The sequence below is a fragment of the Charadrius vociferus genome, unplaced genomic scaffold, assembly GCF_000708025.1.
Source record: "Charadrius vociferus isolate BGI_N301 unplaced genomic scaffold, ASM70802v2 scaffold90, whole genome shotgun sequence".
NCBI lineage: Eukaryota > Metazoa > Chordata > Aves > Charadriiformes > Charadriidae > Charadrius > Charadrius vociferus.
In genome coordinates, this window is record NW_009647222.1 from 1,637,686 (window position 1) to 1,664,702 (window position 27,017).

The 27,017-nt window shown below is 43.4% G+C and overlaps 1 protein-coding gene across 1 annotated transcript in view; it reads left to right on the forward strand.

Annotated features, from left to right (window-relative positions):
* CACNA1C (calcium channel, voltage-dependent, L type, alpha 1C subunit) overlaps positions 1–27,017 on the forward strand; it is a 416,023-nt gene that overhangs the window by 361,858 nt on the left and 27,148 nt on the right. Inside the window, 3 exon segments of the mRNA XM_009879632.1 lie at positions 2,149–2,232; positions 23,574–23,606; positions 26,684–26,812. Of these exon segments, the coding sequence (XP_009877934.1) occupies positions 2,149–2,232; positions 23,574–23,606; positions 26,684–26,812 (246 nt within the window).

The following is a 27,017-nucleotide window of genomic DNA, read 5'->3' on the forward strand; positions in this document are numbered from 1 at the left end:
TGTTGTCTTCTACTCTGTTCTCTTTGATCCTGCAAGTGTACTCTCTGCCAAGGTCGCATCAGGCTGCAAAGGCACTTTTTGCAACTCTGTATGATCTGTGTCTGTCCTTTATTTATTCAAAATGCGTTTGCCTCTACAATTTAATCTGCTGTTCTCTCCCTCCCCTTCCTCTTGGTGAAGTCTAATTGCAGTTTTATTCCAGGTCCATCTGGTTGCTAACGATGCTGGACATCACCGCTGAATTCATTCTAATATTTGTTGTGTATTTTCTAGGCTGGACGCTGAATAATAATATTCTCTGAATTTGCTTTTGCTCCTGTTTCCTTCTTCCCTGTTGTAGCTAATTGCGTAGTAATGTGTAGCCATGGGATGATTACTCCTCCCAATGTAGATCTGCTAAGAGTTGCCTATTCCAGGCTGCAGAATAAAGAATGGGGCTGGGGGGGAATCTGTTTTTGAGAAGATTTCAAAGTCCACTCTGCCAGCTCCCTTCACTGGTGTGGAACCAGCTGGGCAGTGGCTTTCTCTGCTTCATCTTTTTTTTAAAAAAAAATTTTCCTGCCCCAAATATAACACGGTTTATAACTGTGAATCTCAAAGCATCCTGGAGGCAGTGTTTCAGCATTTAGAAAGACACTTTTTGCCAGTGCCTGCTCCACGTGATGGCTGAACCCACAGTAATTTCAGGTTCCCAAGCCTGGCTTGTGCAGTGCCAGTGCTGGGATTTTATTTTTTTTTATTTTTTGCTTTTTGCTTTCTGCAACACTGCCCTGGGAACACAGACTCACACTTTACCCATGACCTGACTCTCTGGCTAAGAATAGCAGTCACAGTGCAACTTGGGTTCAGTCTCACTGGAGACATGCTGCAGCTGGGAAACAGGGAGGTCAGATTACCCATGTTCACAAAACCAAACACATAAAAGGAGCATGGAGGATTTTGTATGTTCGCCTCCTTTTAGGACTGCAGAACAAGGGGAAAAGGTTGGCACAGATGTTCAGTGAGCCAAGATAAGTTTTCTTTACTCATGACATCGACTTAGACAGGAAGTTTACATACAGAAGCTCACTTCCTGGGAGGAACAGGACCTTTTCCAAACGGGTCCTGTATCCTTATGGCCCATCAAGCTAAAAATCATGCAGGATGGGAACAGCAAGCAGTGCTGATTAGCATCTCCTCAGCCCTGCTTAGGACAATGAGATGTTTGAGAGACCCCCCTGAGTAATTCTGCACAACCAAGTGAAGGTATGAGTTTAGCACATGCTGGTGGATCTGCCATAGCTTGTCCTGGACAGCTGATGTTGCAGTGTTGCTGTGGCACTATCTCTAGCATGAGTAAGCAACAGGTCACTCTGAGCACTTGCTAAAGCCACCTTTGCTTTCATTCTTACACCTTCCTGGTGGGATTCGCCAGCAGGTGCTACATTCACGCCTTCATTTTGTGGTGCAGACGTGCTTTCACAGTAATGAAAATACCAGTCCTGCTCTGTAGTTTTAAGACAGGAGCTAAAGTATTAGTAATAGAAAGTGTTTGGCTAATGACTGTTGTTATACTCATTGCAACTGGGTAAAGATAAAGGAGACGACCAGTGAAGTTTACATAGCACATCCCCAGCTCAACTGTGCACTCTGCTCCATCGTGATGCAGCAGCCGGCTGTTCCCAGCACCAGCACAGAGCATCACATCTGGAACATGGACTGGTGGATTGATATTCACACTGGCAGAAGGGGAGCCGTTTTTTGACAGAACTGTAGGGCAGCATTCCTTTACTCTTCCCCCAGCCAAATCTAGGCCAAATGGGGAAGGGTGCTGTGTTGCTAGGAATTGGAGATGTCCAGAGGAGCCGGTCCTGCAAGTCTTACTCCTGTGAGCGGCCATGCTCAAAGCGCTCAATATGGCTTCCCTTCACCCCCCGTCCCAGAGTCGGAGGGGAGGGGTGGCTGCCCTGGGATCGCATTAGCAGGATTGGGGCTGCTCACACGAGTCAGGGAAGCCAGGACTGGGCTATAGCTTGAGATGCGACAAGTAGACTTGAGAGGAAAACCCCTTGAGTATTAGGGCAGTAATTCTAATGGTAATTTTGAACTGTTTTTGTCTGTCTAACATTCCTTTTTAATCCCCATCCTGCCTGCCCCTTCCTTATGTAGGGTTACTTTAGTGATCCTTGGAATGTTTTTGACTTCCTCATCGTAATTGGCAGCATTATAGACGTCATTCTCAGTGAAACTAATGTGAGTATTACTCTACCCTCCCCAGGATACCACCACCTCCTCCTCCTCTGCTGTTCCTTCTCTCTTTCTTTCTTTCTTTCTCTTTTTTTTTTCTGGGTTTTTTCCCTCTAGTCATGCTTTTATTGAACTTGCCGTCGTCCTTCTCCTTCTCCCAGGGAAAAAAAAAAAGGAGGGGGGGAAAATACCTCCTTCTTTTTCACTTGTCATAGCTTGCCCCAAGGCTGTGACTGGTGAAAGCGCACAGAGTTTGGGGTGTGTGTGCTTTTTTTCCCTCCAAAAGGTAGACATGCTTGAGTGTAACTTTCTGACTAACCAGGCTTTTGTTGATACCCTCCATCATGTGAAACGTTACAGAGGTTTGAGCAACCAATACTGTAGAGTGGTAAGAGACTATTTAATATGCCCACGTAACCTCTTTCTTTTCTTATTTTTTCCCTCTTCTCTCCCTCTTTCATGCTTTTTTTTTGGTTTGGTTTTTTATTTTATTTTTTTTTACTTTTTACTTTTTTTCCCTCTTTTCTCCCTTTCCCTCTCTCTCTCCCTCTCTCTCTCATTCTTTCTTTCTCTTCCTTTCTCTCTCTCTCTTTCCTTGGCTTCTCTGCCACATGCAGCACTATTTCTGTGATGCATGGAATACATTTGACGCCTTGATTGTTGTGGGTAGCATTGTTGATATAGCAATCACCGAGGTGAACGTAAGTAGCTGGCGTCTGTCCATGATCGTGCCTGCTCTAACATTCATTTGTCTTTCCCGGGTTCTTTTTTTTTTCCTCCCCCTTCCTCCTTTCTTTTGAATTTGTTTTCAGAGCTTTTTGTTTAGTTTTGAAGCTCTCTCTTTTTTTTTCTTTTTTTTTTTTGTTTTGTTTTCTTTTTATTCTGTTTTAATTTTTGGAACGACTTAAAGGACTTTTTGACTGTTGCATCATTTTCTTCCCTTCATAATCCGCCTGGCATGAATTAAACTGTATAGCAGGAAAAGTGATGGGAAACGTGGAGTGTAAGTGAAAAAGCTATTTGTGCCATGGGAAGTTGCTAGAATAGTCCCAGGCCAGCACTTTGGTCTACCCAGTGTTATGCTTTGCTTCCCATGGCAGTTCAATACTCTCCACCCCACAGAGATCTAAAGGTCAGTTCTTTCGAGGTGGAACTGCGGGAACCAAAACAAGAATCCTCCCTGTGCCTCCTCACCCAGGCTTCCTCCAAAAGAAATAAAGACTGTACCATCCCTGTTCAGAGGAACCTGCTCCTAATGTTTAGTTTTCTGATTTGAAAAAAGGTAGATAAAATAAAAACAAGGCAGAAAGGCCAAAGTAAAACAAAGTGACAGAGTTTCAACCCAGTTTTTTGGGTTTGCATCCCAGTTTGCTCCATCTCACAAATTCCACCAGCACAATTGACACTGATTGGCCCCACTGGTGCCCATCTCAGCAGACAGGTGAAGGATTGAATGAGCCACGGAGACTGAAATGAACAGCTGCTGTTCAAGGAATAAATCACGAGGCACACTTTTTCCTCTGTCTTTTTGTGAAGGTGGATGGATACAGAATTACAGGATAAATAGGCAAAGGACAGGCAGGAAGCACACAGATTCCCAAAAGAAAGACTACAAAGGACCCACTGGGTTTATGAGCACGGACAAAAATTACACTGCAAAATCCAGCTTAGCAAGGCCAGGGAAATATGAAGATTGAAAGAAACTGGTTGTAAATATGTTAATGAAAAGCAAATCAATCATGAATTTGCAAAATGATGTGGTTGTTGAATAAACATTCCAGCTAGGAATTGTTGTGTACTGTAGAGGCAATCCATCGCAAGCAGAAAAGTGACAGCATAGTTTTCACTCAGTTGCTGTGTTTAGGGAAAAATGTAGGCAACATTTTGAAAAAATCAAAATGCCATACTTTGAACTGTCCAAACAAAATGTTTTCATATCTTGGTTCTAGTTTAATTTCTGTTAAACTTCTTTTTTCTTTTTTTTAGTTCTGAAACAAGAATGGGTATCCAAGTTGCAATATTTTTATTTAGAATAAATGAAATCTTTTATTTGACACTAGTCTATTTTCTTTGCCTTTCGAGAGAATGGAAAATAGTTTCTAACTGAAAATGAATGGGGTTTTTTTGCATCTCTTAAATGTCCTACTTTCAGCTCTAATTTCCCCCAGAATGTTGTAAACGATTTTGGTTACCCTTTTACTACAGAGATACTAGGATTGCGCTGACTTTGCAGAGGGAGGTTACAATAATCAGCAGGCTGAAGTTGTTAATTTTAAAGAATGAAATGAAAGCCTTTTTTATGCCACGTTTGTTGCAAGAAGACTAAATGGGGAACCTGGCAAGAGCCTTCAGATTGTGAAAAAGTTCCATTCTCATCCATAGAGGCAGAACTGTACATGGTAATTGGGGAAATAAGTACAGTTAATAAGAGATGAGTTATGCTAAACTTCAGCAAGACTTTCCTGACTGATGTATTTGAATCTGTAGAAAAGGCTTTCAAGCAGAAAGGAGGGAAATCCTTGTGTTTTGCTGAGTAAATGGAGGCCCATCATAATCAGAAACCCTGTACTGGAGGGAAAATCTAATGGATCCTTTTGAAAAAAGTCACAGTAATTTCCTATAAATTAAAGAACTTTTTACATCATGGTTTAAGATACTTTGATATACATCTCATTAATTTTAGTCACCTGAGAGGAAGACAGATAGCCACCCAGGCTTCCTCTTACAGTTAGTGGAGAGAAATGCACACCTTCCCAGGACAACTGATGCCTCCCTGTACGTGTCTATGACAGGGAAAATGAATTACCCTTTGGAGGTGCCCATCCAGTGACTGGAGAGTGTCTAGGTTTGTCTAGACACCCAGCCCTCAGACACTAAACTTAAGCAGGATAAATCGCATTCATTCTCAGCATGTTGTCAAGGAGGTCACGCTGCTGCTAATTGGGCTGTGTTCAGATCTTCAGTCTCCAGGGCTATCCATATTGGTGTGTTTAATTACCGCTGACAAGGCTCCCTCTCTTTTCCATTCCCCATCCAAATTCAAGTTCATGTCTGCCAAGGCCCAGAATCCAGTTTTTGGTTGCAGAAATCTGTGAAAAATGAGGGCGTGCCTCTGTCCAAACAGCCATCACCTGTCTTAGTTGAGGAGGCAGCAGGAGCGGCCCTGATTCTTTCGGTTAGGGTTATGAACAGCATTTCATCATGGTCCCTCTGTTTCCTCTAAAGAATCCTTTCCTTCTATACAGTTTTTACAGATTTCTGCACACGTCTTTTTGTTACCTGGCATGTTTAAATCTTCTCTTTTTATCTAGGCAAGTCCTTTGCTACTAGTTTCTAATGTTTGTTACTAAAAACTTGCACAATCTTTTGATGCACTGATAAATGAGCAGCAGCTATGGATGGAGTTTGTTCTGAAATGTTCTGAAATCCCTTTGCACTTATAACCCTTATTGAATAAGAGAATGTTTTGTATGTTGGTTTGTCCTGTCGGATTCCCTTCCTGCTAGCAGCACTTGATATGTTATATCTGTAGCAGATGGGCTTTGGAAGTAGCAGCCCATCTTGGACGGACAGTTGTCATCTCCCCAAGCAGTGTGAGGCAGTTTATCAGATATACTTCCCTTCTTCTCAGGAACTTGTTGCTTTCTTACTGTTTGTGGGTTTGAGCAAACCCTGCCTTGTGTTTCTGTACACTGTCTTGTCATGTTCCAAGAGACCTGGAGTCTGAAAAAGAAAGAAAAAATAAACCCTAAAATGCCAGTAAACTCCACTAATTGGAGATGTTTAGCCTGGTCAGGCCCAGGTAAGATGTTTCTGCCCAACTCCTTAGAAGCTGCAGAACGTTTGTCGTAAGGTCTTGAAAGGCGCTGCTCTTGGACCTAAGGGACAGTTTTCATTGTGGTCAGTTAGGGAAGATGGAGACACCTGGCACAGGTTAATTTGGCATGTGGCCATAGACATGTAAGTCTGAAATCTCTGTGAGGTTCACCAGATGTTTGCACTCAGGGGAAGCATACCCAGCAAGAGCTGAGCTGAGATAGATGTAGTTGCGATGGGAACCCTGACTGACAGGCTGCACAGTGTGCGTGTAGGTATGCGCTTGCATCTATTTGTGCAGTTCCCCATGCTCTGTTTTTTCCTTTTGACAATTATTTTTGTTTCTTGAAAAGGAATTTCCTAGACCAAAACCTTCATTAAGACATATGTGAGTGTGCATGGGTGGGTCTTTGTGTGTGCACTCCATTGGTTGTCGTATATGTTCCTGAATGGGTTTGGATGCCCGGGTATGGGCTACAAATCCATGGGAGAGTGTACGGACACGAATCCGTGTGTGGAGGAATGAGAGTGTGTATGCAAGCATACCTATTTCATACATATTTGTGTTGTGAATGGTTGTTTGTGGAGACACATGGGTTGTTGTGTATGTAACTGAGCCTATGAACATGTTTTCTGAGCCAGTGTGGCTATCTTACTGTGCAAGTTTGATCTGCTTATGGGTGGTTGTTTATATCTGAGAGTTTCCTGGATGCAGGCATGTTCTCTGCATGCCTGTGGATGAGTGTACGCTTGCATGTCAAGCTCAGCATATTTTTGTTAGCATGGCTGTGCATTCAAAAAGCGTGAGAAGGCATGTACTCATGAGGCAGGGTCCCAGGTTGCCTTTAGCATTTCTGAGTCCTTTAGGAAGCCTCTGCTTAAAACACCTCCATGGTGTGGAGATATGTCAAGCCTTAAGTCCAATTGCATCACGTTAGGCTCACTTGCTTACTGCAACTTGGGAACATCTCCAAGGTCCCCCCAGTCAGCTCCACAAACACATGGAGATGCATCTCACACAACTGAGAAAGTGCAAAGGGCACAGGGCAGGTTAGTCTGGTGGGTTTGAAAACTTCAGAGAGTGGCACGGTTTCTGCCAAAATCACTTTTAAATTGCCTCACTTTCAAGCTGTGTTTTCAGAGCTTTGCTTCTCAGTAGGTGTTACACAATTACTTCCTAGCCACAAATGAAGATCTTTCCAAATTTTCTGGAAATATTCTGTGATTCTAATTTGGGCCACTCTTAAGCCACTTCTTAAGTAACTAAAGAGGGAGGGCAGGACTTTCATCTGCTACTAAAAAAGTAATTTCCAAGGCAGAGACCACATCTACCATGAGTCAACTCTCTTTAAGTGCTAAGACCAAGCATGACTTTTGGGGAATAAGATGACAAATGATGTAATACATGCATTCCGGGAGGTAGGGCCTGGGAGTTGTATTACTTGGACTTTGACTAGATCCCTATACCTCAGTCTCCCCATCGGTAAATTGGAGATTGTTATTATTCCCTACATTAAGCAAGCATTGTCATTGATGTTTACAAACCACTTTAAGTTCCTTAGAAGAAAACATTAAGGTGGTAAAAATTATTACTATCTATTATAATAATAAGAGGAAAGACAATGTTATAGGAGGTGAATAAAAGCCAGCAAATGCGGAATATATCATCCAGAAGTAGTCCCAGGCACAGGCTTGCATTTCCTTCCTTTTCACAGCAGCAGACACAGCCTGGAGTTGAATGCCATGAATCTGACTGACAGGCAAAGAAAGTTGCTCAAAGAAAAGTTGTTGTGCTGTATCAAAGAGGGGAATCAAGTTTGATTTGTGCTCTGTGCTACGGTGCCCAAAGTGATGAAAGAAAAACAGTCAGACCCTGAGTCACTGGGAAAGCTGTTAATGTAATGTCCTTCTCAGTCAGAGAGAAAAAAACGATACCTCTCTGGTACATAGGGTCCTTTTTCCTTAACCCTTTCCCCTGGTGGTGTCAGACCAAAGATTCGCTGTGGCTGAGTCTTCATTCGCCACCAAAGCGATTCTCATAGCAGCGCTCGCTGAGGTAGAAGGGTCCCTGTGGCCAGCCGAGAGGTTGGCCCATCCAGCTGCAGTGGGCAGTTCATAGCGTGCAGATGTGTGAGAGTTACGTAGGCATGTTCAGGTGGGAGCATGTGTGTCTCCACAGCACCAACGTAGGTACCAGTGACAGTGGGGATGTCATGTGTTTGATTCTGTCTGTCTGTCTTGAAAGGATGTCTGGTAGGGAGGGTTTGCGCTTACCTGTGAACCTGTCGCCGACGGCTTCTGCTGGTGCCTCTGAGCGTGTCTGCATGCGCGGGTACCTCTGTTCGTCAGTTGTGCCTGGGAGTGCATGAGGATGACTGAGCAAAACCATCTGGACTGGTATCCATCCTGCCTGTTCTACTCGGTGACCATCCTTGCGTGTCTGAGTGTGTCTGTGAACACTGCAAGAGTTACAGAGGAGGAGGAAGCACTCGTGACAGGTACACAATGTGATACTGCAGACGTGACGAGCCAGAGCGGTGTGCATGGATAGGAGATGGGAACTATCAGGGATAGGGAACTGGTGACTTGTGGGGTTTTGTGAAATAATGGAATATTTCTCTGTGTAAGTTGCCCTTCTGTTGTAGCAGTACTTGTTTTCCTAAGAGTGAGTGTTGTGACTGGTCTGAGGGTTGATGGAAATGGTGGGGTTTTTAATGAGAGGTGACAGGAGGAGAAAAAAGGAAAGTACAACGTTGTGTGTGATCTGATCCATGGTGGCATCTGGGGTATGTAGGACCTGGGTGTTTCAGGAAGTAGCTCCCCTATGAAGAAGGTTAGAGAAACCCAAAACCCATCTTGCTGTATTCCCTCCCCTAAAAAATGTTGGTCAGGTCTGTTGTGCCCAGGCCTGATGTGCAGTGGTTTGGTGTTTGTCTATCAGATATTCAGGAGAGCTGAGTACTTTATCTCTTGCATTTCTGAAAAGTTTCCTAAATTCTGGTAGGAAGTCAGCAGAGGGTTGTAGCTTGGTTGATTCCTGCGTAAGTGCATTAAGGCCAGAGAGATACCAAAGCATTCAGCTCCCAAGAATACTTGGAGACCTGTGCAGTGATTTCTCCTTTAGCCTTTTTTATTTCTGAAGTAAAGCAACTCAGGCTTGAACCAGGCGCATGGGGCCTTTCCTTACAGTCATCTTGCTTTTGGTGTCGAGAGGCTTCATATGATTTGTCATGGGCTCCTGCTCCCATTCTTTGGAATATCTGACTGCCTATACTCAAGTCTCCCTCTCACCTTCTCCTGCACTTCTCCCTTTTAACCCACCCCCTGCCTTTCTTCCTTTTCTCCCTTGCCTTCCTCTCCCTCGTCTCCAGCCACACTAAACCTCACAAGTTCATTTTCACCCTCAATCAATGTGTCTGAAGGCAGAGAACCAGAGAACCAGTGGCATAAATCCCAGTGTCCTTATTCAGGGAGAACTGCCCCAGGGCATTTTGCCTGCGCAAGGACTGGAGCGGTCGGCCCCTGCGACACAGTCCTATACACACACCCCCCCGCAATGGGAGCAAGGATCGGTGGAAGGACGACATACATCTAGCCTGCACCTCAGTTGGGACTGGCATTCATCTCTGTTGCTGCGTCTGTCTGTCTGTCTTTTCTGTCTCTGCCTGTCCGGTTCTCTCCGCTTCCATGCCCTTTGCTGCTCAGATTTTGGCCATCAGCTGCCACTGGACACAAATCTTTGCAATTCCTAGAACTTGCAAGTTCATTTACCCAAACCTTCTGGAAGAGGCAGAAAACATCTCCCTCCCTCTCTCTTCTCTCTCCCTCTCTCTCTTTCAAATGCCGTCTGGGTAGCAGAGGCCTCCAAATTATGTAGCAAAGGGCTGGAGAAGCACAGTGGCTTCTTTTGACATCTTGTGTTGTCATACCCTTACTGCTGCCATCCTAGAAGTTGTATGTAGTCCTGAGCTATCCCTGTGTGTGTGTATATGTATGTATATATGACTTGTTTTCTTTTTGGAAAAACTCCTGCTAAAATTGATGGGGGAGGGGGGTGGATTTAGTTTGCTTTTTTTAATATCTGGTGGTGGTTTTATCACTAGAGTAATCCAGGTAACACACCACGGTGGCCCCAACTTCTATCTGTAGGAAGCCACGTTGAAGCATGGTTGTGAGCTGTAGCAACGGCAAATCCCAGTACGCAGTGCTTTATTTTGCCTTTGGTGAACATCAGGAGAGCTGCCCTGAACTCTTCCCCAAATTAGGCTTAGATTGATTTGAATTTGATCCCCTCTTATGCTTAATCAACAATTCTAGTGCATGTTTTTCACCCTGTGTCGGTGAGAGAGGAGTATGGTAAGACTATCTGACCACAACCATGTTTGAACAGGGTTATTTTGTTTTTGTTTATGTATATTTTTGTCACAAAGATGGGGCCTCTTTTTTTTCTCTTTTGACTTAAGAGTGTTGGTATTCCAAATGCATTTCCAGAGTTCATAATATGATCTCCCCATTCAAAGAGATGATTTTGGTAACTGCACAACTTTTTCTGTAAGGAAATCTATATGAAATGTGGGCAAACAGAAGAAAATGTATGTCTTTTTTGCAGAAAAGGGGATAGTAAATGCAAATGACTCCTTCCTCAGTTTACCTGAGTATTTGAGCTGTTACAGATGACTAGCAATATTAGCACCATAAGAAGGAAGCACGTTGTTTTCATGGGGAAAACCACTTTGAAAGACCACCCTCCACACTACCCAGTTTTGAGGAAATACCTCAATATTGTGATTTCCACAAAACTACTTGTTATACTTGGCTTCCAACGTTATTCCAGGTGCATGGAATAAGCAGAATGTATTTTAATGCAGAGGAGATTTAAGAGCAGCATAAAAATAAATTTGCTGTACTGGATAAATATAGCCACACGCATGCTAGTTAATTAAAATATGAGAAACAGAAGATAAAGAATCCAGGAGAACAGATTCTTAAAAGCTAATTGTAAAAGCAGTAAGAAGAAAGTTAGAGAGCCCTATAGCTTTAAGACTTGATGCACAAACCTGTCTGGATTCCTTCTGAGTGAAAACATTTAGAGCTCTCTTTAAAATGGTGGGGCACAGCATCTCACTGACTGCACCGAGGAGTGGATCGTGTTTTTAATTACTACAGGCTTTCACATACCCAAAACCTTGGTGGCTTTTAACGCTTTTAGAGAAGGAGACCTGATTTCTTACTTGACTGTAAATTATTGTTGCAATACCACTAATAGCTAATAGTAGGAACACAAAGTATCACAGGCGTTGTCCTGTGTTGGTGCAATGGTAAAAAACTGTGGCGTACGTTTCAGTACAAACAGCTCTTTAAAAAGCCTTCATCCAGATTTTCTGACAAGTATTTAATTTTTCTTGTCATTTTTCTATTACATTACTTTAGAAAAAAAAACAGTACAATATTCTAGCATTAACATTTGTGATATAATACAGTTATATTTCATTTTCCTTTTAATTCCAATATGTTTTTCCACAAAGTTAGTTAAAATGCTCAAAAGAAAAAATAATAAAAACCATGAGAACTACCCCAAGCTGGTTATATTTTCCATTGGCTTGCTAGCCAGGATAAATCATTCCTCTTGCCGAGCAAAAGTTTCTCTTAACTTTCACTGAACTCTAATAGAGATTGTATCTTTATATGAATCCATAGACGAACCTCTGACTCTGATTCCTTAGATCGTCTCTTAATATATTAATGTTAATGACAGCTCACTGAGCACCATAAGTTAGATGGTCAAAAAGGTGCTCGGGTGAGTTCAAATCCAGCTAGTTCTGTAATCTAAGGCAATTCCTTGAAGCAGTGAAATATGTTTTCTGGCATTTAATTCTCCTTTTTCTAAGACCTACTTTGCTTAAAATGCCCAAGGAATTTTCCAGCATCGCTGTTCTCCACATGCAGATTGCAGTAATAAAGGGTGCTCAGTCCCCTGTATTTCACTCATTCAGTTTGCTATAAAAGCTTTGTTCTTCGTCCAAATTACAAGAGCTTTTAACATCAGTCCTCCAAGACCTCATTGCGTGCACCATCTCTTACTATTATGCATATTTAGACATCTGCTAACTGGTTCTAGATTGCACTGCCAGTTGCAATAAAACCAATGAAGGTGACGGAAGAAGGGAAAACACACACAAGTATTTTACTTGTTTTCCTCTTTAGCTTTCTCTTTTCCCCATATTCCTATCCCCAGTCACTTTCTCCAAATTTTGCTGAGATCTTGGGTAGCAGAGGTCACGTTTCCCATTCCCAGGAGCCCTGGGAATAGTTTTCAGCGAGGCAGTAATTAGTTCCCCTCTACCTACTGTATTAGTGATTTTTTTCCTGTCTTTCTTCAGCCAAGATACCATCAGTCCAGGGGAAAGGCTGTTCCCCTCTGTGAAGGTTTCTGTGCCAGGCGCTCAGCAGCAGTTCAGCATGGTGATGGGTACCATTTTGCAAATCCAAATGCACAGACTAACAGGAATTTTTGAGGTCCCCATTAAATAAAGACCCGACTGTGGGGGGTTTTGCTGGTAGGCAAGGGAATGTGGCCCCTCAGCCAGATTTGTAATCAAAGGTAAACACATATAAACTAATTTTACCCTTTCTAATATAGCCAATATAGCACCCTCATTTAGCTCCTGCCGCCTTCCTTCTGCCCTCACGTGTATCAGCCAGGAAACATAAGGGGACCTTTTATTTCTCATTAGAAAACTGTTTTTAAAATGGCTGTGCTCTTACCTTCCCTCACTGGTTATTCTTCGTGGAGACTGTCTGACATAGCATGCCAACAAAATTACTTCTGCTTCATATATCTTCATAGACATCTGCTAAATGGGACCCGTTCCCAGCTGCATCCAGATAACGTAGCTGTAAGGACTGTAATTGCTGCTTATGGTCACCTGATTGATGGCCAAAAATCTGGGTCTGGCTCTAATTGCCAGTAAAATTTACAATGTTGCAGAGTAATGGGACATCCCAGCTGGTCACATCCCAGTCATTCTCTCAAAATCAACTTTTAAACTCAGAGGTACCAGTCAGCCGTGCTGTCTGCTGAGCCTTGTCCGAGTGACTGGGAGAAAATCTGTTTCACCCAAAGCCAGATCAAGTGATATCTTTTCCTCAGCTGAACAGACATAAAGGCAAAGATGCCTCAGCAGTAAAGAAACACTCGTTAATAGAAAGGCACTAAAATAAATTCATATTTAGAGCTAGAGATTTTGAGTCTCAACTGTTGGCCCAGATTTGAACATAGTAAATCACACACAGTGAGTATACATATCATCCAAACTATCCCTAGTATTTTTTTTAACCAAAGAATTCATCAAATCAATAACAATTTATTCTTGGAAAGAGGTGTAGAACAAAAATCTGTTGCTCAGTAGCTTTGTAACAGCTGCAGTCTCCATATGACCACTGCTAAGGTGCTCTGATAATGCCTGGGATTGGCATTTCCAATCCCCAAATAGCCCATAGGCTTTATTGTATCCCATATGAACATACAGAAATCCAATGTGACTCTGTAGGCTGTTCTCTTCTGGGAAACGTTGTGCCTTAACATTAAGTAACTTTCTAATTTAAAAGGCAATGAAAAGACACAGCCTGGGAATTAAATACTAACTGCTACAAATCTCAGATGAATATGATTTTATGCAATAAAATATGAATATTGCTGTCTATGACTACCTGAAAGGAGGTTGTAGAGAGGTGGATGTTGGTCTCTTCTCACAAGTTACAACCGATAGGACGAGAGGAAATGGCGTCAAGTTGCGCCAGGGGAGGTTTAGGGTAGACATTAGCAAAAACTTCTACACTGAAAGGGTTACCAAAGACTGGAACAGGCTGCCTAGGAAAGTGGTTGAATTGCCATCCTTGGATGTATTTTAAAACTGTCTAGATATGGTGGTCAGGGACGTGGTTTAGGGTGGGCCTGGTAGAGTTAGATAACGGTTGGACTTGATGATCTTAAGGGTCTTTTCCAGCCATAACGATTCTATGAATCTGTGATCCATAACAAAGTCTCTCTTTGGGCTGCTGGTATCTCTGGCTATCCTCCCTTGAGCAGGGATTCATTACCCAAAAGTAACCCAAAAGGGGCTGCTAGTTCACCTGTATCTATTGTCTCTTGCATTCAACAGTCCTGTTGCATTTGAACAAAGGTGGATTGGGTTTTCACCTGTTTTCAATGATACATGCAGTTTCTTTCAGCACCTTCATTCAAAGCATAAGAGGGCTCGTTCATCTTCACCCTATCCCGGAGCCTTTGGGCTTGCCAAAGGAAGGATGCTGGCAACCCTGCATGCAGTCTTTGAGCTGGTAGACTGCCTGCCTTCTTCCCTGGAAAAACCTGCTCATGATCTAGTCTCCATCTGGCTCCATTAGTGCCCAGAAAAGTTATACTGAGGAGTATTTTGCTGCAGACCACAGGCCTGCTTCTGACCTCAACGCCACCAGTGTAATTCCCCATCAGTTGCACACGAGTTGCAAAGATGCTACTGAAGCTTCCTTCCGGATTCACGTACTCCTGCTGACCACATCACAGTAAACCCTCCATACTGAGCTCCCAGCAAACCTCTTCACAGATGGAGCCCTACAAAGTCCAAAGGTCTCCAGCCTCCTTTCTGCCATAGGCAGGTGAGGCTGCCCAGAGACACCCCAGTAACACCAACACACAGAAGGCACCAACTTTCAATCTTTTCTTCTTTATTCTTTTCCCACACCATGCAATCCTATCAGCTAATTAATGAGTAATTAACAAATAGCTGTAGAAGTGTTCAAATGCTCAGTGCACTGAAGACAAGCACAGCCATGACAGAAGAAGGACATGCCTCTGGGATTTTGCTTAATTCCTCAAATCATCAGCCCCCAGGGAATATGAAGCCAGTAGATGACGCTCAGCCTCTCTGTACTAATGGAGTATTGCAAAGTGTTGGAGACATGGAAAGCTCCTTCCTACCTGTGGCTCAGGAAATTCATCTCAGAGAAGAACTCTGCTGCCATTATCTTTTCCAAGACAGGCTGTGGGATAAAAAAATCTACACCTTACACAGCAGCATGTCTTTCAAGTAACCAAGACTGGTATGAATGCTTTGAACAGTCTCCTCTTTTTCATTTCAAGATCAAAATCAGTGGCACAGTCTTAGAACTTTAGCAGACCAAGCTGTCTCTACTTGCACCCTTCTAGAGCAGCTGTGCTTTCACAACACTGCTACAGATAAGAAGTCAAGATAATTGATTTGTTTGGGATGGGAGAACCTGAATACGAAAAGAACTGTCATCAAGAATAAGACTCAAAACTAGATCCAGTCTGTGCTCCTTTTGGAAAACGAGCCCCACGGATTTCCCTCCCTTTATCCATCCCTCCCTTCCAGACAATGGGGAAAAAAAAGAAAAAGAAAAAAAAAGAAAAAGAAAAAGAAAAAGAGTGACCACTGTAAGGGAGAACGTAAATCTTCCTGAAGAGGTGGAGGAAAAGACGACTGCCCTTTCCAGCACAGTGATAAATACGCTGCTGGGTTTGGTGTTTAAAAGCCGTATTAACTTTGCCATGGGAAAGACAGTGAGGCATGTTGGACTACTTAGGAACAGCTATGAGGAAACCATTGGCATGGATGTTAATAGAGCTGAGGAAATCTGGAGATCCGGGAACTCTAAACTTTCCCATTTGGTCTCTCTCTGTCTTGCTCAGTGTCCCGGTCTGTTCCCAGGGTCATCCACCTCAGTCTGCTCTCGGCTGGAACAGCCCGATTACCTCCTTTGGGAGCCCTTGCCCTGTGGATCAAAAATTGGCCAAGAGAAAAGGCAAGCTGAATGAAACAAGTCCACTCTGTTACACATGTCTTCTTGCAGATGTGTTCAAATAGGCAAAACCTCTCCTCAGCTGATACTCAAACTGGAAAATCCTTAAAATCACTCCACCTGTAACACAAAAGTAAAAGGTCCTACTCACAAGTAGCCTTTCAACATTTATTTTCACTGCTTGGTTTATCTTCAGAGCCTTTTTATCCAGATATTCTAGGGCTTTTTTTGGCTACTTGTCCCACAAAACACGAATAATAAAACACAGGCAAGCTGCACCTGCCTCTCTGAGTCAGACCAGTACTTGTACCTGAAGATGAGCGCTACATCTCTGATAATGTTTAATATCTACTTGTTTTTCAGGAGCCCCCCAGGCTTGATTACCACAAGACTTGAACTCTTCATTTACCCAGAGCTAATGAGAAGGATTATTAAAACATCCTGAAAATTAAGAATAATTTGCATAGATATACTTTACCAATTGTTCTGCTTTTCTGAAAGTCATGGAAAAAAATAGAGCTTTCAGCTGTGTAAAAAGTGACTCACTCATTAACTGTCCAGTAATTGTCAATCTAGGGTAATCTGCATAACCAAATTAAAGCAATTGACTTTCCTTATATTTACCTTAAGCACTTGGAACCATAAGATTACTGTCTGAAAATTTCATGGATATATATGAAATTAATTAATAAGCTATTCAAATTGGTATGATTTGCATATTTGAAGCTAATTAGAAAAGCAAGCTCTAGAATTTCAAAATCTTAGAATACATAGGAAATGAAGGGAAAAAAAACCCTGATAGCTGCAGGACTCATTTGCTTTAAAAGTTACCTTGACCTTATTAGCTGTATTCGAAATAGGCTTTTGTTGCACACAGATATGCTAATGTTTCCTCTGAGATCTGAGGTCACGTGGAATCTATGTGAAGAATAAATGCACAGATATTGCATTTGTATGAGCTGGCACTTTATGTCTATTGACTCACATGAGTTAGCGCAGGCAGAAATGTGATGGCAAACTTCGTTGCAGGTGTCACCTTTTTCCTAATTCCCCTTATTGCACCAAGTAAAATTTTAATTCCCTAGTGAACAAGATCTCAGTCTCTTCTGCAGAGCTATCTGAGGATTATCATATTATGTTGCACTGGAACAACTCGGGGAAACCAGCACGGTGTTCACCATTTGCTCCAGTAAAGGCATACACCTTGATTCCCTGTTTTCCTGTAAGATGGCACCTTTTTCTAACAGGCACTAAAACCAAACCTTAGTTTATGAAAATTATCCAAAAAAACCTCTGGTGCTCCACCCAGGTTAGAGTTATAGGAAGGCTTGGGATTTTGTAAAAGCTCTTTGTAATTGTGACACTTTTTTCTGTTTTAAAATAGAATTAAAAAATACAAATTTTTCAGTAAAATATCACTCCAACAGAAATAATTGAGGAAAATCAAAACATTTTCTTAACGAAAGTAAAAACAGTTTAGCCTAGGATTGATTTTTTCATAGTTATATAACATTTCTAATTGAAATGAAAACTCAAATTGAAATGTGTGAGGACAAAATGTGAGATTTCAATCTTACATTTCTTAAATGCTTTTTTCTAGATTGACATATTTCTATACAGCATTTCACTTTCAGCATCAGCATTCTTCTAATGGAAAATATTTTTGTAGAAAAAAAATAATTCTGGCTAGTTTTATTTAAAATATTCTCAGAAATTCTCTAAGAACTGCACGCTCAATTGGAAGAATGCGGAGTCTGAACAGCTTGCCTTGCTTATTTTTTTTTTTTTCCTGCTAATAATTTGATTTCACCGTAAGGTTGTGGGAATTGAGAATGATGCCATCTGCAATCCAGTAGTATTCCCCGTCAGAATACCAGATATATTTCTGCCTGGTCTTATAATAACTTCACAGACTTTGGTGGCAGGTGGATTATCTCTAGAGTTCTTGTGATTGAAACCACACGCAGCAGTGGCAGACAGATGACTCTGGAGCGGGTTGTGGTAACTCCCCAGTGTAATGGCAGGCTATTGCCTGCCAGCAGCTGGGTTGATTTGAAACCCTGACTTTTCTCAGCTCTCCACAAAGACTTGTGTTACTCAGACAGCCTCCTGAGGTCCCTTCAGACTATTGACACTACAAACGGCAGAAAAAGTCTAGTGGCTTGTCTTTTATCATGTCTCCATGGCACTGATAAACTCTAAATCTCTTTTTTTCCCTGTACCCTGGTAAATTCTTGTTCCTTTGGAAGCTCATGTCTTTGCAGATCCCATCTCAGCTTGTACGTGACCCACACATGTGAAAGAAAAATCTACGAAACAGTAGTGCCGTTGGCTTGCAGTTGGCCTGTTTGTGCCCTTTACATGCTGTCAAAGTGAAAGTGCCCAAACAGCTGAAACAGCCCTTCAGTTCTTTCTCACTCCCTGTAGCAACAAAATCAAATCACTGTTGCTCGTCAGGTATCCCTTAATGAAACCACTTTTAACTCCCCTCAAAATCTTATCTATGTCTGTACAATGAGTTCATTTCCCGAGAATGTCTCTTTCCACCCTCCATTTTGTGTCCAAGAAGGTCACAGATGCAGTATGGCTAAATTAGGCAAGACTCTTGGAGGACTTCTAGATACAAAGAACTTCAGATAGAAAAGATCAATATCCTAGAACTGCAAAGGAGCTACACAGCACTGCAGCCTGCTCAGGTGAGCTCCACGGTGCAGATTCCCAGAGGCATCCTTCCTGCAATGAGCAGAAAAAAGAGCTCATTTGAGTGAACATCTATCACCCCTTTCCTCATGGGAGGCTAACAGACTGATGAACAATTTTCCAACAGGTATGGCATTTTCATGGGTAACTTTTCATTCTCCAAATGTCAACAGCAATCAAGGAAACATCATAGCAGACATCCATCACCAACAACCAACTACTGCAGGTGGTCTCATAAGAGCTTCATCCACAAGCCATATTTTCCACAGCGGAGAAATGCCATTATAGATTTTTTTTGTCACAAAAGGCAACATTAGCATCTGACCATTTGTTTTCTTGAAAAATATGAAGATACTCTGTCATATCATGGTGCTAAAGTCTCAAACACAGATTTCCTCTCATCTCTTCAAACCTAGGGCTCCCAGGCAAAATTAGAAGGCTGCCAATGTACCACTGCATTGACTGAGACAACTCTGACTAACAAAGCAACAGTAACACTGTGCATTTGGCTGCTTAAATGTTCCCCAGATCAAACCAGGCCAGAGCTCTCCACAACGTAAAGGTTGGATTCTGTCTTGCAAAAAGAGATTCCTCCCTATGCATGGGAAAGAAGTTTTGTTAGAAAGTGAAAAAAGCCTATCAGCAAGGAAGTTGTACTCCTCAAATGCCAGGAAAAAATCAGATTGGACTTCCTAGCAAAGACTGGATCCTCTGAAGGAGCTGAACTCACCATCTGCAGTGTGTTCTGCAGTGTAAGAAAATTATTACCATCAACAGTGCTGGTAATGGGAACGCCGCCTGCCTGTACCATCATCTCAGTGGCAGTCAGGCTTCTACAACTACTAAAGCATACTTACCCAGCAGCCAAGGAGCCTCCTCGGATATATTTATTAAATATATGCTGTACAAACCTAGTGGAGCTCCCCTTCAGGCATTTCTAGGTGCTGCTTCTCTGGATAGCCATTAATAGCTGACAGCAAACCAGCCAAAAACCCCAGGGAAGTCAAACCTCTCAACATGGTCCTCCATCTCCAGTGTTCCACAGGGATGAAGTGGGATTGATATCTCTTCTCAGGATTTTTCTACTGCAAATTTCATTTGAATCTATTTATTAACACACCTTACTGTTTTCTTTCAAATCTTTATCTATCCAGAAGATATTCTAAGCCATGGATATTTCGAGGGACTTTGATACTACCATGACAGTACAAAGTCTTTAGTCTTTTTCCTCATATTTTTGCTCCTGTCTTAACAGCTCTGAAGAACAAATTCATGCCTTCTCAGAATTTCAGAATGGATTACATCACAACATAAACATTGTATGATATTGACTGTTACGTATTGCCCTTGAAACGTTGAAACTGGTTCTCCTGGAGTGTGAATTTTATCCTCTCCTAGCTTCCAAAGTATTCATGCTATTATCAGGATTTGGAAAACCATAAACATGACCTGTTAAAAACTGTTTCCTTGACTTGATGGCAAGATGAGACACCACGTTTGATATGTGAATCAGTATGGAAGTTCAGGAGACTCTGATGCTCCCTGTACCCATCTGGAGGTGGTATGTTCTTTGCAAATAGCCACCAGTAAGCCTCACTCCCACCTACCCAGGTGGAGCATGATTAGCAGGAACACAGTACTATCAGTTACCTTATTTGGTGCTATGATTTCTAATATTTTAAGTATCTCTCCATTGAATAAACCTCTCCTTTTCCAGAGGCCTCCTTACCTGGGATCCTGAATTCATGATGGGCATAAGCTGTGCCTTTCACTTTTGTGCCTGTAGGGGCTCACAGTTTAGCAGCAGCTCTAGCAATGTGTCTGTTCAAAATGTTGGTGCTCTGGTACACATTGAACATAGTTAAAACGACATATATGCAAGCAACAATTTTTTGAGGAGTTTTTCAGACGTGCTTCAGGGATCCTTCAATCTTTATCCTTCTGAATCTTTACTTTGGCTTCTAGAACCTGCTTTTCTGTTTCTTGACCTCTTCTGCTCCTTAGCATCTCTATTACCTTTTTTAATATGGTGACATCAAGAGGGAAAAAAAAAAAAGAATAATAAATGGCCTAAGCAGTTTCACAGCACTCATCCCCATTGAATGTCTTTACTCAGACGCATCCTGCCTCAGGTATTTCTCTTCCCATTCTTAGCCTGCTGGTTCCCTTCTACATCACTCTTAGTATATCCCTGGACTTGTTTGTGATTTATACATCAGGTCCCTTTTCTCTGTGATGGAAATTGCGCAGAGCATCATCTCTTGGCTGATCTCACTGTTATTGTTGTTGCTCTTTCTCATGCAGTTATGTGCATGCTACTTGTGCCCCAAATGACAAGAGCAGGGTAGAATACTTGAAGTTGCTTTTCAGGTTAGACCACAAGCAAGAGAAGAGATGGCTGCAAGTAAAACAGAGTACAGCCAAGGCCACCTTCTGTTATGTGGTGTAGCTTCTCCAGAAGCTCTTTCAAATATATTAAATAGATGAGGATTTGGTTTTGTACATTGTTCTGAGATTTGTAGAAATGAAATCCTGTCCACTTCAGATGGGCATTAGATATTCGCTTTAATTCCAAGTACTTATCACCATGCCTTCATCCCTGTGAACTGATGTGACTGCTACGTTCTCAGGTGCCAGGTGCCTGTCCTTGTCCTAAAATTGGCATACCCACATCACTTGCAAGGTTGAAGATTCTCAGAAAATCTAGCAACAGCTCTCTTGACTTTATAGTTAGGAATGGCCACACTTGAAAGTCCTAGTAATAGGTTCTCAGATCTGTGCTCAGGTCCATATGGTGACTTTCAGCACAGGTGGAAAACTGTGGGATTTGTCTCCTCTCTGAAACCTTTGTGGATATCAGAAAATGTATTCAGCAACCCACAGCTGCGGGTTGATTCCCCCTTTACATACTCACACACAAAATACTGTATGCACAAGCATATCAGGAACTTCAGCCCACAGTACTACAGTTTGTACAAATACCACCTGCCAGCGTTAACGGAAACTTTCCCATGCTGCTTTCAAGCCTTTATTGTAGGTAGTGATGTAATTTGCTACATATTTTACCCCATCTTAAAACACAGGCCAGTTAGTTCAGGGGATAAGAGTGGAGTATGTCAACCTCTACTTCACTTTCTCAGCAGTGCCAAAGATACTCAGAACCTTTGGTTTCTAGTTTTTCAGCATAATGCCAACTCCTCCAAGTTGAGCATCCTGTATCAACAGTGTCTTATATAGTCATATCCTTTTATACAGATTTTTTTTACTCTCTTACATTACTATTGTCTACACTTTCTGATGAAATACTAACTATATCAAAATGACAATCAAGGTATAATATTCCACAGTAATTTACAAGGCTTCCTCAGCCAGTCAGTCACAGATGCACCAACACTGTCAGCCAGGAAGGATGGAGAATCCTGAAAGGTGCTGAAAATTTCTGGGCTTCCTTCAGTTAGTTTGAAGGGGTTTTGTACCTTCTACCAGGAATGCAGCAACTAGCAGAATAAGGGTCCTTCTATTATTAGAAAAGATGATTTGCAAAACTAGAAAGAGGATGGGGGAAGGGGCAGAGAAACTCTTTGCTGGAAAGGAGATGTTTGCCCAGCAACACAAAATCAAAACCTATGCCTGGTCTTTAAGAAATATATCTATGGGCACCGCTCCTTTATTTGGTATTCAAGACAACTTTTGCCTGTATGTGATCTGAAAAGAAAACACAAGAGCAAACATGTGAAAGAGGAGGATAAAGCAATGAAAGCTGACACTACCAAACCAATGAGTTAACCCCAAAAACTATTTTATGATTTGGTGTACCTTGAGTTTTTAATTTTTCTCATTTGCCTATATCACCAAACAGGCTGTGCATCCAAACTACAGTTTTTATTTTGGTAATACAATGCCAGTTTGGTTACTGCAGTGTCCTTGGAGAGCAGGAGCATGCTGCAGGAGTCCTCTGTGGCACTAGAGGTGAATTCTGCCATTGGCAGAAGAAGAAATACATCGGTTTCAGCTTTTTTAATGTAGTCACAGGAAGTAATGACAGACAGGTTTGGCATACAGGGCCAATGGTAGAGGTGAAGCCTGAAGGATTATGTTACTATTGAACTGAAGGACTCCCGATAAAGGTGGTTTTATTTAATTTTCAATTCTGCTTCTTACACCTAAAGGGTATTTGCAGCCTTGGGTGTTTTTTAGAATTCTCTCAGTATTGGAAATGGCCCAGAAGTTAATCAAGGAATGTCAGGCAGTGTGTTTGCAGCAACTAGACTCTTTCAGGCATGACCAGGGCTCAGCTCAGCTCAGCCTCCAAGGACACATCCATTGGGTATCTGCAGCTTTGCAGTGAGGTGGGTGAAGGTACAGCAGGCTACCCAGCTTTACCAACCCACTTTCCACATCTGGCGATGGGTATTGTAGGGTTACCAAGAGCTCATTAGCCCGTCCCAACCCATTGTCTTAGTAACAACAATGTTATCACCCAGAACCATGTGTAAGGGAGTGGGGATATATAAATAGAAAATGTTGCTTTAGCACTGGGATATTATGGGTTTACAAGCCCGACTGATGCACTAGAAGCTGGTTGGTCCTTGTGCAGATGTGGCCTGAATCTGAGTTGGGGCGCTAAATCAGCCCCCGTATTGAACTTGATAGTAGTGATACAAGAAACATTTTAACAATAGCGGTACCTGCAGTGCCTGGATGCCGGCTTGTCTAGCACTCAGGAGATACTGGACGCAATTCACATGTGGTGGTTGTGGATACAGCTTACATCAGATTCAATGGGAGTTGTACCTACTTCTGCCAGAGCCAGCTTTGATCCTGGGCATCCTAGGGAATAAGCCCAGCCTCTTGTGCATTTCTTTCAAACTCCCTTTTGCCCTCTTCTGCCATTTTGTTGCTCCTGTGTGTCATGGTTTAGGCTGGGCTGGCCACTGTGTTAGCCAAGTTTACTAGGGCTCTTGATTGGAGACTTATTACAGCTTATTTCTGTCTGCCTTTCTTTAAAGCCAGCTGAACATACCCAATGCTCTTCCTCTATGGTAAGACCGAAAATACAGACCACCAAAAAAAAAACTCTTTCTAACACACTCCTTTATTCTCTTCCCCGTGATCACGAGTTCTCTCTCCAAGCCCAGCCTAGTTATTTGTGCATGAAGCTGCCATGTCGTGTATTGGTGTGAGTCTGGTGTTCACATGAGCTGTGAATATGCTGCACATGTGTATTTCTTGTGCATCCTGAGCTTTCCTTTGGTCAAGTTAACTGTCGTTCTGCCTTCTAATGAATCACCAAGAGAGAACTAGACCTGGTAAGATTTCTTGTTAGCAACAAACTGTGTCACAATCAGTGTGATACGGAATGAGTTTGCAATGTGACTTCACGTCCAAGCCTCCAGACTAGAAAGGACTGGGACTCTGAAGTTCCTCTTCAAGGAGGTGATTCACTCTAAAATTTGAGTTTGTACTTTGCACAAAAAAGAGTAAGTTGTGCAATGGTGCACACAAACTCTGCTGCCTTGGTGTACAAGACAGTTCCCACACCACCCCAACAGAGTTGCAGTAACTCCAGTCTCTTGGTTGCCACTTTGCAGAACCTCCCTCCTCTGGCAAGGTTACGCCTTCAAAAAGCTAGATGAAAGCCAGGAGAAAGCAAGCAAGGCTACTCAAGCACCAACTAATCTGTAGCCACCTTGTCTTAAATTGACCATAATCTCCCCAGGCATCACTGAGTGGTTTTGACTAAGGAGTTTGATGCCAGTAAGTTGCAAATTTGCATCAGGGAGGAATTTGTTCTATGTTATCTGCTGCTTAGACTTTGCCTACTCCAGGACACTAGGAGGACAGGGATAATTTTCTGTCTATGGCAGCTGCCTCCTCTCAGCAAGGAAAGAGAAAGGAATGCTAAAACCTCTGTCCAAGCCCATGTCCCAAATTGCTGCCATCCAAAGGGCCAAGCCAACAAGAACGGCAGCAGGTAGAATAAGAAAACACTTTAAAATGCTTTTTTTTTTTTTGGTCACAACCACAGCAGTACTGCTGTCCACACAACTTTTGAATTTGGACTTCAACTCTCTTCTAGGTGCTATTGGAATTTAGCTTCTTAGAGAAAGTGGAAGAGAGGCGATTGGACTTCTGTAGGATTGGGAGAGGTGTGTCACCTTATAATTAGCCCTGTGGGACTGAAGTGCTGAGAGTATTGAATGCCATGATTTTTGATTCCTTGAAGGCCACACTCCCTCTTTCACTTCAGAGCAATTCCCTCCAATACACTGAAGCCCCCAGCCTGTCGTCCAAGTCAGAAAACGAGAACGATGTGAGATGTAGGGAGCGCTCAGTCCTTTCCTTGACACTGCCTCTTCCCCTAATCTTTTTCACCCTGTTACTGCACGGGCAGCGAGCGTCAGCCTGTGCTGCAGACAGGAGGAAGCTATCCGAAATATCTACCAGTGATTCACCACAGATAGACAGAGAAATGGCAGCTGGGGTGCAATCCTGACCTACTGCACATAGCGCTGCGCTTTCTGCGTGAGTGGGGTTCACACACACACACACACACACACACACACACTAGCAAGCAGCTATGGCCTCTGTGTGCCCCCACGGTGGCACAGCAGGAGCTGGGGCACCGACCCAGCCGGGGGCCGACAGGGCTGAGTGCCAACCTGCTCATCCTGGGTTGGAAACAGCAGTGCACACAGCGCACAGGTACGTGTCCTCATCTGGACGTGTAATCCCAAAAAGGTACATCCCGGCGGTTCTCGTGCCATGGGTTTGATCAGGAGCAGACAGGCGAGCAGCTGCTGGTTTTGCTGCCCGGTGACAGGAAATCCAAAAGGTCTGTTCTCTCTTGGTTTACACAGTGGTGAGTAGTTAACAGCAGGGGTGATCTGCACTGTTTCTTCCTCCTAAATGTTGCTCTTCCGGTGGCGTTTAGACTCAAACTGCGGTCTTTGCAGCCTGGGTGGGGGACAGAGCGGGGCAGTTCTGTGCACTCCTTTGCTCCACGGCAGGTCAAGCGTCAGGGTGACAGCGTTATCTCCCCCTGTGACAGGAGGTCACATTCCCACAGTGCTGCTAGTGGAAACCACCATTTCCACAGGCTTCACACAGTATTTTAGGGGGGTGACAAACTGGGAAACACAGCATTTTCTGTTCCTTGCCTCCCCTCAAGCTAGGCAGCAGCGGGTCCTCCACCGAGGCCCAGGTGAGCCTGCCGCCACTGCGGCGCTCAGACAGATGTTGCCTTCAGACGTGTGAAGGCTGAGGAACGTCAGAGATGGTTACGGGCCCAGGGGAACATGCTTAGGGACAAAGCAGATGCTGTGAGAGAAAAAAAAAAAAAAAAAGGCCAGAAGAAAGACTATTTTAAAGTACTGCACGCTTGAACAGTAGCAGTGAGCCAAAATAAAATGTTTGGAAAAAAAACAAAAGTCAGTGCGCAGACTGTGGGAAATACAAAGGGGTCATGAGAAATGCGAAAGGCCCAAACGCAGAGCAGCGGGAGCGAGCGCCTGGGGCCCAGCCATCCCAAAGCATGGCCATGGCGGCGCAGGGGCAGCCGAGGCTGCCAGCCGTGCCAGTGACTCCGGCAGCTGGGCAGGGGCAGTGCACACTGTGCCCCCGCAGGGTTTCGCACCCCGGGACAGACCTGGGACCTGCTACTGTTTCCCAGCAGAGCGAGCGGCACGTGGCTGATGCCCAGCACCAGATTGACCAGAACTGCTGGCTGAGGTGTTCGCTGGTGTAAAACATCCCAGACAGGCCAAAAGAGAAATAATCTTTCTTCTCCGGTACAATGTCAAAGAATTGCATCTTTCCAATGTGAGGAGAAGATGTAATTTATAGTGTAACACATTGCTAATCCCCAAAGTCCAGGCAACCTGAAGGGAGAGGCTGATGGCCTTCAGAGCCCCTGTAGAGTAGTCTCACCACCATGGGAGGGAGGGCAGGCTTGACCGGCCCCAGCCCATCCCTGGGGTGCCAGGGCAGTGCAAGCCCAGGGAGCGGTACCAGGACAAGGAACAGTGCAGTGAGCTCTCGGCGTAGCGTCCTCTGTGGCCCAGGGCCTCTGTTCCTCCCGTGCTGTTGTAACTCCTGCCTCTGTGCCAATGGCTTCCAGAACGCAGAGGAAAACTCTCGCATCTCAATCACCTTCTTCCGACTCTTCCGCGTGATGCGTCTCGTGAAGCTCCTGAGCCGAGGGGAGGGCATCCGGACGCTGCTTTGGACCTTCATCAAGTCTTTCCAGGTATTCCTTCTCTTATCTCTAAGTAAGAGCTAACTCTGTGGGTTTTTTTTCCCCCTGGTGGCCCCTTGGGAGGTGGGGTGGGGGTGGTTCACCCAAGTGAGCTGGTCAGAGCTGTGCACACCAGTGACACATGGCACAAATGAGACTCAAGTAAATAGGGCTCGCGGGGGATGACTGCCTGGGTATGAGTTTCCTCTTTAAAGCA